Below are 12579 nucleotides of genomic sequence, written 5' to 3' on the forward strand. Positions count from 1 at the left end.
CTGATAGGGATAAAGGTTTAAAATCTGGTCTACCGTAGAAACGAAGGAATTCAGCTTCCCTGAAGAAAGCGACTAAACCAAATACATTTCGTCCTCCTGTACACGAGAGGGCGAAGCAGCAGGATATGAAGCAGCAAGAATGAGGGGCCCGCGGGACTACACTTCCCAGAAGGTCTCTGCGCGATTCCCCCGGGATGATCAGCGGCCGAGGACTGCACTTCCCAGGTTGCCGTGAGGCTAGACGTGACTCTGTCTCCCACTGAGCCGAAGTGGAAATGGGCACTGGCTCTCCGGTGGGACTTGACTGTTGAGCTGTACATCTCATTGCCTGGAAACGGGAGCCGGAAGGTTCTCAAACAAGATTCCGCTTTCTTAGGGCGGTAACGGCGTGCACGGGTTGAGGAAGGGAGGTGGGAGAAACGGAGCCGCTCTGAACCATGCTAGGGAACTGTGGGTCAGTCTGTGAAGAGGCCCAGCCTATGAAGAGGCCCAGCCTGTGAAGAGGCCCTGCTTTGCGGGACAGCGGTGCGAGCCTGCGCCGAGAGACGTTCGTGTGACCGGCGGAAAACTACATTTCCCAGCACCCTCTCGGTACCAGAACTACCTTACCCAAAAGCCTGAACGCGATTCATCCAGCTTTTCGCCCTTCCCCGCCAGCTGGAAAGCCGAAGACATGTGGGGTCGCTGGTTTGGGCGGCTCCTGCGTTCTGAAGGCAGCGGGGGCCGCTGGGTTTCAGCTCCCCGCGGGCGTTTTTCCCCGGCCCTGAGGAGAGGTGAGAAAAGGCACCGCATCACCTATGCCTGCGTGCTCTGTAGAAAGACGGTGCCCGTGGTTCGTGCCTGCTCGGGCGAGCGTGAGGCGAGGGTGCCACGCCTTCCAGCCCACTCCGGGTCCTGGCTACGCTGCTCCCGGGCCTCGCCCCGAGGGATTGAGGCGGGAGGGTCGAGGACGGAGAAGAGGACCGCCTTCCTCTTCGGAAGGCTTGCCTCTGAAGGCCTGGCTTCCCGCCTGGCCCCGCCACTAGAGCCCCGCCAGGCGTCTTTCTGAACCCTTCTCCTTATTATTATCAAATGGGGCCGATAATCCCCGCCCTCTCGTAGGTGTGTTGGGAGCAACCGTAAAGTAATCTGTGTTCGGAGAGACCGGATATCTTTCGCGGCCTGTTCAGACTTAGACTGTGTTGCTTACGTGCGGTCCTCGAACCCAGGTCTCTGGTAAACTACAGCGTACATTTCAGGTCAGGTGCGCTTTATTTTCGCTGATTTTCAGTACTCTGTAATCACCTAGTAGCCTTTAAAAAAAAAAAGGAAAGAAAAGAAAACGGGAATGCCGTAACTACAAGGGTTGACTGGGAGGCGCAGCTGTTAGCAGTGTGTCCTGGACGTCTGACTTTATTGAGAGACGTTTCCAGAATCTTTTTTCCCCTAATTTTAAAACTCTGTAAGGTTGTCCGCAGAGTAGGCACTTCGTAATAGCCGTTGTCTGTCCACCTTAAATCTTCAGTGCCGGGTGAACTGAGCCGCCCAGCACCACTACTTTGTGCTGTTTTGCTCATTGTTTCGTTTTACTCACCCAGCAAGACTGCAGCTGTAGATCCCCCATCTATAAGACCGCTGTTTAGTTCCCAGGGTCCTTGGTAAGGTATTTGTACATATTCAGGTGTTTAGTATACACGCACATTATGATGGGCTTTACAAAATGGACGTAGCATTTTTTTGAACCCTGGGAAATCACCGCAGTCTCAATCCTTTGTAAACTTTTAGAGCTAATATGATTTGTGTCCCTCTTCACTAAACAAATATTTATTGAGTGTTTACTGTGTACAAGTAGTTTAAGCTTGCCTCATAATGTCAGTAATCAAGGAATTTGAAAACCTTGACCTCTGACCAAGGGAAGGGTCTTAGTTAACTATCATCTAGTCCCATTCCCTATTTAAAGATAAAGGAAGGCACAGGAAGGTGATGTTATTTGTCGAAGTTTTGTGACCAGTAGTGGTGGATTCCTAGTTCATTACTACTTCCCAAACTTAGCAGAACATCAAAAACACCGGGGGTGCTTTCAAAAACACAGATTTTTTTGGCCCTCCCGTAGAACTGCTGAGTCAGTCTGGAGAGGTGGAGCCCATAGATCTCTGTGTTAGTTCATTATTTAATATATTAATCCTGATAATTTGATGCATCTAGCAAAGCATACGTCTACATACCAGCATGTAAAAATATATATTAATGATCACCCACGTCACTGAAGTGTTGCAGCTCTGAAGTTAGCAGTAAATTTTTAAAATTCTTTAAGTATAGTTGATTTACAATGTTGTGTTAGTTTCAGCAGAGTGACTCAGTTTTATATATATATATATATATATATATACACACACACACACACACACACACATATATATATTCTTTTTCAGATTCTTTTCCATTATACTTTATTTTTTTCTTTTTAAAAACTTTTTATTGAAATATAGTTGATTTACAATGTTGTTAGTTCCAAATGTATAGGAGAATGATTCAGTTATACATATATATATTCTTTTTTTACATTATTTTCCATTGTAGATTATTACAAGGTATTGAGTATATCCATTATACTTTATTACAAGATATTAAATATAGTTCCCTGTGCTGTATAGTGGGACCTTTTTTTTTAATCTATTTTATTTATATATATATATAGTAGTTTGTATCTGCTAAACCCAAACCCCTAATTTATCCCTCCTCCCACCATTTCCCCTTTGGTAACCATAAGTTTGTTTTCTATGTCTGTGAGCCTGTTTCTGTTTTGTAAATAAGTTCATTTGTATTATATTAGATGCCACATGTAAGTGATATCATATGATATTTGTCATTCTCTCTCTGACTTCATTTAGTCTCTAGGTCCATTCATGTTGCTGCAAACAGCATTATTTCGTATTTTTTTATGGCTGAGTAATATTCTGTTGTACCACATCTTCTTTATCCATTTATCCATCAGTGGACATTTATGTTGCTTCCATGTCTTGGCTATTGTAAATAGTGCTTCAATGAACATTGGGGTGCATGTATCTTTTTTTTTTTTTTTTTTTTTGTATTTATTTTTGGCTGTGTTGGGTCTTCGTTTCTGTGCAAGGGCTTTCTCTAGTTGCGACGAGCGGGGGCCACTCTTCATCGCGGCGCGCGGGCCTCTCACTGTCACGGCCTCTCCTGTTGCTGAGCACAGGCTCCAGACGCGCAGGCTCAGTAGTTTTGGCTCACGGGCTCAGTTGCTCCGCGGCATGTGGGATCTTCCCAGACCAGGGCTCGAACCCGTGTCTCCTGCGTTGGCAGGCAGATTCTCAACCACTGCGCCACCAGGGAAGAGCATGTATCTTTTTGAATTATGGCTTCCTCTGGATATATGCTCAGGAGTAGGATTGCTGGATCATATGGTAGCTCTGTTTTTATTTTTTTAAGGAACCTTCATACTGTTCTCCACAGTGGCTGTACCAATTGATACTCCCACCAACAGTGTAGGAAGGTTCCCTTCTCTCCACACCCTCTCCAGCATTTATTGTGTGTAGATTTTTTAATGATGGCCTTTCTGACCGGTGTGAGGTGATACCTCATTGTAGTTTTAATTTGCATTTCTCTAATAATTAGTGATGTTGAGCATCTTTTCATGTGCTTTTGGCCATCTGTATGTCTTCTTTGGAGAAATGTCTATGTAGATCTTCTGCCCATTTTTTGATTGGATTGTTTGTTTTTTTGATATTGAGCTGCATGAACTGTTTGTATATTTTGGAGATTAATCCCTTGTCAGTCACTTCGTTTGCAAATATTTTCTCCCATTCTAAGGGTGGTCTTCGTTTTGTTTATGGTTTCCTTTGCTGTGCAGAAACTTTTAAGCTTAATTAGGTCCCACTTATTTATTTTTGCTTTTACTTCTATTGCCTTGGGAGACTGACCAAAGAAAACATTGATATGATTTATGGCAGAGAATGTTTTGTCTATGTTCTCTTCTAGGAGTTTTATGGTGTCATGTCTTACATTTAAGTCTTTAAACCATTTTGAGTTTATTTTTGTGTATGATGTGAGGGAGTGGGGTTTTTTTGTTTTTGGGGTGTTTTTTTTTTTTTGGTTGCGCCATGCGCCATGCGGGGTCCTTAGTTCCCCAACCAGGGATGGAACCCATGCCTCCTGCAGTAGAAGCACAGAGTCTTAACCACTGGACCACCAGGGAAGTCCTGGGAGTGTCCTAACTTCATTGATTTACCTGCAGCTGTCCAGCTTTCCTAGCACCACTTGCTAAAGAGACTGTCTTTTCTCCGTTGTGTATTCTTGCCTCAGCTGTCAAAGATTAATTCATCATAGGTGTGTGGGTTTATTTCTGGGCTCTCTGTTCCATTGATCCATATGTCTCTTTTTGTGCAATACCATGCTGTTAGGATTACTGTAAGCTTTATAGTATTGTCTGAAGTCTTGGAGGGTTATGCCTCCAGCTTTGTTCTTTTTCCTCAGGATTACTTTGGCAGTTCTGGGTGTGTTGTTTTTGTGGTTCCATATAAATTTTAGGATTATTTGTTCTAGTTCTGTGAAAAATGTCATGGGTAATTTGATAGGGATCGCATTAAATCTGTAGATTGCTTTGGGTAGTATGGCCATTTTAACAATATTAATTCTTCCAGTCCAAGAGCATGGGCTATCTTTCCATTTCTTTGAATCACCTTCAGTTTCCTTTATCAGTGTTTTATAGTTCTCAGCATATAAGTCTTTCACCTCCTTGGTCAGGTTTATTCCTAAGTTTTTGTTTTGTTTTGATGCAGTTTTAAAAGGGATTGTTGTCTTACTTTCCCTTTCTGATATTTCATTGTTAATGTAAAGAAGTGCAACCAATTTCTGTATGTTAATCTTGTATCCTGCTACCTTGCTGAATTTGTTTATCAGTTCTGGTAGTTATTGTGTGGAGTCTTTAGGGTTTTATGTATATAGTGTCATGTTATCTGCATATAATGACAACTTTATCTCTTCTAATTTGGATACCTTTTCTTTTTCTTGTCTGATTGCTGTGGCTGGGACTTCCAGTACTATGTTGAATAGAAGTGGTGAGAGTGGACATCCTTGTCTTATTCCAGATTTTAGCGGGAAGGGTTTTAGCTTTTCACCATTGAGTTATGTCGGTTGTGGGATTGTCATAAATAGCTTTTATTATGTTGAGATATGTTCCCTTTATACCCACTGTGGCAAGAGTTTTTATCATGAATGGATGTTGAATTTTATCAAGTGCATTTTCTGCATCTGTTGAGACAATCATGTGGGTTTTTTTGTATTTTCTTTTGTTGGTGTGGTTTATCACATTGATTAATATGCATATGTTGAACCATCTTTATGATCCTGGGATGAATCCAACTTGATCGTGGTGTATGATCCTTTTTATGTGTTGCTGGATTCGGTTTGCTATTATTTTGTTGAGAATTTTTTCATCTATATTCATCAAAGATATTTGGCCTATAATTTTCTTGTCTTTGTGTTGTTTTGGTATCAGGGTGATGGTGGCTTCATAGGATGACTTTGGAAGTGTTCCCTCCTCTTCAGTCTTTTGGAAGAGTTTGCGAAGGATCAGTGTAAGTTCTTCTTTGTATGTTTGGTAGAATTCTCCAGTAAAGCCATCCCAGTCCAGGACTTTTGTTTGCAGGGAGTTTTTAAATTATACATTCTAATTCACTTCTAGCAATTGGTTTGTTCGTATTCTCTCTTCTTGATTCAGTTTTGGTGGGCTCTATGTTTCTAGAAACTTGTCCATTTCGTCTAGGTTGACGAATTTATTGGCATATAATTATTCATAGTATTCTCTTACAGTTTTTTGTATTTCTGCAGTTTCAGTTGTTATTTCTCCTCTTTCATTTCTTATTTTGTTTATCTGGGTCCTCTCCCTTTTCTTCTTGGTGAGCCTGGCCAGATTTGTAGATATTGTTTATCCTTTCAAAAAACCAGTTCTTCGTTTTTTGTTTGTTTGTTTTTAAGATTATTCTTTTTGTTTTGTTTTGGCCACGCCACGCAGCTTGCAAGATCTTAGTTCCCCGACCAGGGATCAAACCCTTGCCCTCTGCAGTGGAAGCGTGGAGCCCTAACCATTGGACCATCAGGGAATTCCCCAGCTCTTGGTTTTATTGATTTTTTTTTACTACTTTCTTTTCATCTCTGTTTATTTTCTCTCTCTTTCTCCCTCTTTTTTTTTTTGCTCCATGCCGCATGGCTTGTGGGATCTTAGTTCCCCAACCAGGGATTGAACCCAGGCCCTCGGCAGTGAAAGCACGGAGTCCTAACCACTGGATCAACAGGGAATCCCTTTTTTTTTAATTAATTCTTTATTTTGTTTACTTACTTATTTTGGCCATGCTGTGACTTGTGGGATCTTAGTTCCCTGGCCAGGGATTGAACCCAGGCCAAGGCAGTGAAAGTGCCAAGTCCTAACCACTGCACCACTAGGGAACTCCTTATTTTCTCTCTGATCTTTATTATTTGCTTCCTCTGCTGACTTCAGGTTTTGTTCTTTTTCTAATTGTTTTAGCTGGTAGGTTAGGTTATTTGAAATTTTTCTTGTTTTTTTGAGGAAGGCCTTTATCGCTATTAACTTCCCTGTTAGAACTGCTTTTGCTGTATCTATAGATTTTTTATGGTTGTGTTTTCATTGTCATTTGTCTCAAGATATTTTTAAATTTCCTCTTTGATTTTGTCATTGACCCACTGGTTTTTTAGTAGCACGTTGTTTACCCACCATGTAATGTTTCTTTTTCTGTGGTTGATTTCTAATTTCTTGCCATTGTAGTCAAAAAAGATGCTTGAAATAATTTCTATCCTCTTAAATTTTTGGAGGTTTTTTTTGTGTCCTAGTATACGGTCTGTCCTAGAGTATATTCCATGTGTGCTTGAAAAGAATGTGTATTCTGGGGTTTTTTTTTGATGTAATGTCCTAAAGATATCAGTTAAGTCTAATTGTTCTATTGTGTCCTTTAGGATCTCTGTTGCCTCACTGATCTTCTGTCTGGATGATCTGTCCATTGATGTCAGTGCAGTGTTAAAGTCTCCCACTATTATTGTATTTCCATCAGTTTCTCCCTTTATGACTGTTAGTATTTGTTTTATGTATTTAGGTGCTCCTATATTGGGTGTGTGTATGTTAATGAGTGTAATATCCTTTTCTTGTATTGATTCTTTTATCATTATACAGTGTCCTTCTTTATTTTCCTTTATGAGCTTTGTTTTACAGTCTATATTGTCTGATATGAGTATTGCTACCCCTGCTGTCTTTTCATTTCCATTTGTATGAAGTGCCTTTTTCCCCTCACTTTCAGTCTATGTGTGTCTTTGCCCTAAAGTGGGTTTCTTGTAGGCAGCATAATGTAGGTTCTTGTTTTATTACCCAGTCTGCCACTCATCTAGTTCATTGACATTTAAGGTAATTATTGAAAAATAAATATGTACTTATTGCCATTTTAAACCTTGTTTTCCAGTTGATTTTGTATTTCCTCTTTGTTTCTTTTGCTTTTTGTATTTCTTTTTGTTGCTTGATGGTTTTCTTTTGTATTATGCTTGAGTACCTTTCTTTTTGGTGTCTGTGAATTTACAGTATGTTTTTGATTTGTGGTTACCTGGTTTCCAAATATGTTAACCCATTACTATGTCTACTTGCTTTAGACTGGTAGTTATATAAGCTCAAACGCAGTCTAAAAGATCAACATTTTTGTACTCCCTTTGCCCACATTTTGTGATTTTGATGTCCTATTTTACATCTTCATGTTCATCCTTTTCTGTGCATTGTAGTTATAAGCACTTTCATGAAATTTTTTTCTTAATCTCTGTAGTGGTTTATTTAAGTGATTTACTTTCCTATTGTGGTTTTCTCTTTCCTATAGATTCTTGCTTCTCTATTTAGAGAACACTTTTCAATATTTCTTTTAGGATAGGTCTAGTATTACTGTATTCTTTTAGTTTTTGCTTGTCTGAGAAATTTTTTATCTCTCCTTCTATTCTAAATGGAAATATTGCTGGGTAGAGTGTCCTGGGTTGCAGGGTTTTCCCTTACTTTGAATATATCTTGCCACTCACTTCAGGCCTGTAACGTTTCTATAGAGAAATCAGCTGATAGCCTTATGGGGGTTCTCTTGTAACTAATTCTTTATTTTTCTCTTGCTACCTTTAGAATCCTCTCTTTTTAACTTTTGCCATTTTAACTATAAAATATCTTGGTGTAGGTCTGTTTGAGTTTATCTTGTTTGGGACCCTCTTGCTTCCTGTACCTGGATATCTGTTTCCTTCTTTAGGCTTGGGAAGTTTTCAGCCGTAATTTTTTCAAATACACTTTCAATCCCCTTTTCTGTTTTTTCTCCTTCTGGGATCCCTATTACGCATAGATTGGCACACTTTATATTATCCCATAGGTCTTTTATGTTGCTTTCATCTTTTTTTTTATTTGTCTTTCTGTCTGCTGTTCTGATTGGGTGATTTCCATTACTCCATCTTCCAGATCACTTCTTTATTCCATTATTTAGTTTCCTGTTTATTGCCTTTAGTTTGGTTTTCATCTCAGCAAATGAGTTTTCTAGTTTAATTGGCTCCTCTTTATAGTTTCTAGTTCCTTGTTACAGTGATCTGTATTTCTATCAATAACTATTCTTAATTCCTTCAGTATTTTTATTACCTCCTTTTTGAACTCGGCATTTAGTAGACTGTACAGGTCTGTTTCATTGTTTCTTCTTTCAAGCTAGTTCTCTTGATCCTCTAATTGGGGGTGGTTCTTCTGCTGCTTAATTTTACTTATATTTCTCTGACTGCATTTAGGAGAAACAGTTATCTACTGTGGTCTTGAAGGGCTGTTTTTATGTTGGTGTGTCCCTGCATAGCCTCCATGAGTCTAATATTTTTGGTGTGAGGACACGTTTTAGTATGGCCTGCCACGTATCTCCTCAGTGTGTTCTGGTCGTTATCCCCTTGATAAGGGGGTGTGATTGGTGTTGTGGTAACCAGAGCCTGCATTGGATGTTGAGCATGGTCTCATCTTTGGTCTGGTTGTCACAGCCCTGTCAAGGGCAGGGTTTGTTTGCTCCCCAGTTGTTGGAGTAGAAGTCCCTAGATCCATGTCTGAGCTGTGGTGTAAGGTATGCAGGACTGGAGCACTTCTTCTGGTAGAGGAGCCACTGAATATGCCTCTGCAGGAGCTGTCCACCAGGAAGTGCACTCTGTCCTGTTGCCTGTCATCCGTGTGTGCTCACAGAGTACACTGTTGTTGGCACTGCGCTTGGCCCCACCTCAGCTGTCGGAATGCAGCAATCAGCCCAAATGTTCCTCAGGTGCTATGCTCACAAAGCCACCAGCGCAGGTCCCTAGTGCATTTCCGTTGCAATCACACAGGCACCAGTACTGCTGTGGGAGCCACAGAATTAGCCCAGACCCCAGCCCCACCCCTGTGTGCATGCTAATGCCAGACCTGCCCCAGCCATGGGAACACCAGTAATCAGCTCGGATGACCCACAGGCACTGAGCTTACAAAGACACCAGCATCATAAATCTGCCAAACTCTCACATCCTTGGAGATATGGCTCAGGTTTCAGCCCCACCTCTGGATATGGGCAACCCACTGGCACTTGCACGTTCCCAGAGCTAGTAGAGTCAGAACCCCACCAGCTGTGAGCATGCTGAGAATCAGGCTGCTATGGTGGGATATCTCCTCTCCCTTCACACATGCATTAACAGTGGGGCTTCTGTGGCAGACCCAGGCTCCGTCCTGCACACACTCCCAGTTGCAGCCCGGACCACACTCCAGCAGCTTTGTGCTATCTCTTCTCAGACAACATCAGTCCTCTCCCCGGGTCTGTCTGCTGAAGCTCGAGTTTCAGCACCCAGCCCCCAGGTGCACTAGTAGATGGGCGTCTCAGGATGGGGAGTGCAGTGAGGTGGCCAGGACTGGCTGCGCTGGTCTCTGTTCTGCATGCTGCAAGCCAGTTGCTGTACTATTCCCTGAGTCTCTGAAGCACCCTATCTATTCCGGCTGATCTCCCAGCCAGTGAAGGGGGTTCCCAGAGTGAGAGAACCTTTTTTCTTTCACAGCTTCCTCCCAGGGGCATAGGTCCTGTCCCAATTCTTTTTTTTTTTTCTTTAGTCCTACTGCATTACATGGTGATCTTTCTTGAAGCTTTGATTGTATCAGATCTGCCAGTGTTCAGTGGGTATTCTGTGAGAATTGTTCCACATGTAGATGGATTTTTGATGTATTTGTGGGAGGAGGTGAGCTCCACGCCCTTCTATTTTGCCATCTTGATCTCTCCCCTGAGACAAATATTCTTCACTTGGGCCATCTGAGAAATGATTCTTAGTTTCTTTGCATGTGATTTACATATAACTCACATGCCTACACAAAATATTACCAGCTGCCTCTGCAGTTTTCCTACTCAGGAAAGAAAGCAGACCACTGTCAGAGTGAGGGAGGTGAGGGATGAAGAGCAGCAGCTATGTGTGGACTCTACAGTTTGCTTCGGTTTTACATTTTTTCTCAACTTTGATTCTTTGAAGAGCTAAAGAAGACACAGAGTACAAATGTTGAAGAATATATTTATTATCGTTATTGTTTTCATAGAACTTTGACCTATAGTGGCTGCTTTGACTTAGAAATCTGACCGTGCATCAGGGCTACCTGTTGATTTTAAAGCATTATAGGCTTGGACTGTACCTCAGAACTACTACACAAATAACTCTAAAAGTTATGTTTAGGTATATTTATTCTTCAAAATCCTTACGGTTGAGTCTGATATACAGATAGGATTGAGAACCACTGGCCTACAGGATAAACTTTAAATACCATTGCATTGCAAGCCATGATGTTCACAGTCTGGGCCAGTCTATCTTTCTAGTCCATTCTCCCTATTCCCTGTATCTACTCTCCTACCTTTGTAGCAGTATTATAGAACTTGTCATTCTCCAGACATCAGATTTTCTTTTAATCTTCCTGAATGTTTCATTTGTTTGTTTGTTTGTTTATTTTTAGCAGAATCTGACTTGTATTTCTTCTTTTGGAACATGGTATAAAAACCAGCCTGGTTGTTTTACTCTGCTTCTCTTTAGGAAGTCTAACCAGGATATACGTTATATGAACTTTTTTTTTTTTTTCTTATGCAGCAGGTTTACATTTCCCTCATCTTCTCCATTTCCAATGTTACTCATTTAGAATAAATCTTGTTTGAGACCCCATGAATTTACAGAAATCCCCAACCTATTGCTAAAATCGCAAATCCAACTATTTTACAACTCATGAAGTGATTTTTATTGATTAATTTTAAAGATATGAAGCATAAATATCCTTGTTAAGAGTTGGGTACTGTTAAGAGTGCTGAAGAAATATCTGTATAAGGATGGCTACCTAGTTTTTGGCTTCTTTCTAAGACGGATTTTCAGGCACCATATTTACCTGCTAAGGAAACTTATTACCCTCGCTTGTTACCTTCAGTTTCTGGCTGTGGTTCAGGGAGGAGGAACTCAGAGAAAACCTAGTGATAGGGTGACACATATGGTCTGATTTGCCCTGGACTATCCATCCCTCAGTTCCAGGCCAAGTAAGATGATTGGTTACTATACCTGGCACATTCTTAGAGTTGAAGAGGTGGAACTGACAGTATGGGAGACTAAAATGACTTGAGTTCACAGAACAGACACCATAGAGGAGAATGTGCACAGAGAGAGAACTTCAGAGATTAGCAAAGGATCCACTTAGAGTACTTAATGGAGTAGTGAATAGTGTGTACATATGAGAAGACTGCCTGAGGCTAGAGAAAGAACCACCCTATATATATATATATATATATACACACACCATATATATACCATATATGTATGCACATGCACATATATGTATAGTTATATGTACTTAGGGAGAACAGTACCCCACACACCTACAGGACCAGGAACAATGTCTGTTTCCATCAGCCAGGTGGGAAAAAACTCATGATTCATGGGACATTGGGTAGGATATATTTAAGGGTTTTACCTCATTAGTTGGGGATAAATAACCCTAGACTGAGCACTACTCTGGGCCTGAATAATGTATATTAAAATCCAGACCTAAAAAAATCAAACCGTTTCTGAGTAATTTCAATGCATTCCAGAATGAAGCTCAAGAATACTTATTATAAATATATCCACCACCAAACAAGGTAACAAACTTATTATTTAGCATCCAATCAAAAATCACCAAGCATGAAAAAATCAGGAACACACAACCCATAATGAAGAGAAAAAATCAGTCATTTGAAACCAAGCTAGAACTGACAGATGTAAGAATTATCAGACATGAACATGTTTAAAAACTTAGAAGATATGGAAAAGGTAAGAAATCTATCAAGTTGAGTTTCTAGATATCAAAACTAAAAGGTTTTATATGAAAACCGCATTAGATAGAATTCCCAACAAATTTGTCTTGCAATATAACTTGTCCCATGCATCTCTTCCATCTCGTTGTTCCTAGTTTGGTAGTCTTGATGTTGTCACAAAATAATGTTTCTTTCCTATGAAGAAACTTTTAAAAAGTAAATAAAATTCTGCTGAGCTCAGAAAAAAAAATTAGTCTTACAGAAG

The 12579-nt window shown here is 40.6% G+C and overlaps 1 protein-coding gene across 8 annotated transcripts in view; it reads left to right on the forward strand.

The window, feature by feature from the left end:
• The first annotated feature begins 215 nt into the window (after positions 1 to 215).
• CCDC90B (coiled-coil domain containing 90B) overlaps positions 216 to 12579 on the forward strand; it is a 61848-nt gene continuing 49484 nt past the window's right edge. For 2 of the 8 annotated variants that reach the window (XM_059930691.1, XM_059930694.1), the window contains exons 1-2: positions 1151 to 1238; positions 5501 to 5579. Coding sequence is in view for 2 of the 8 variants with exons in the window: in XM_059930689.1 (XP_059786672.1) it covers positions 674 to 773 (100 nt within the window). In the remaining 6 variants the exon portion in view is untranslated. Of the gene's footprint in view, positions 774 to 1150; positions 1239 to 5500; positions 5580 to 12579 lie in introns of those variants that run through there. The other 6 variants (XM_059930689.1, XM_059930690.1, XM_059930692.1 and 3 more) reach the window with 5 other exon arrangements.

The sequence above is a fragment of the Balaenoptera ricei genome, chromosome 8 (genome assembly GCF_028023285.1).
Source record: "Balaenoptera ricei isolate mBalRic1 chromosome 8, mBalRic1.hap2, whole genome shotgun sequence".
Lineage (NCBI taxonomy): Eukaryota > Metazoa > Chordata > Mammalia > Artiodactyla > Balaenopteridae > Balaenoptera > Balaenoptera ricei.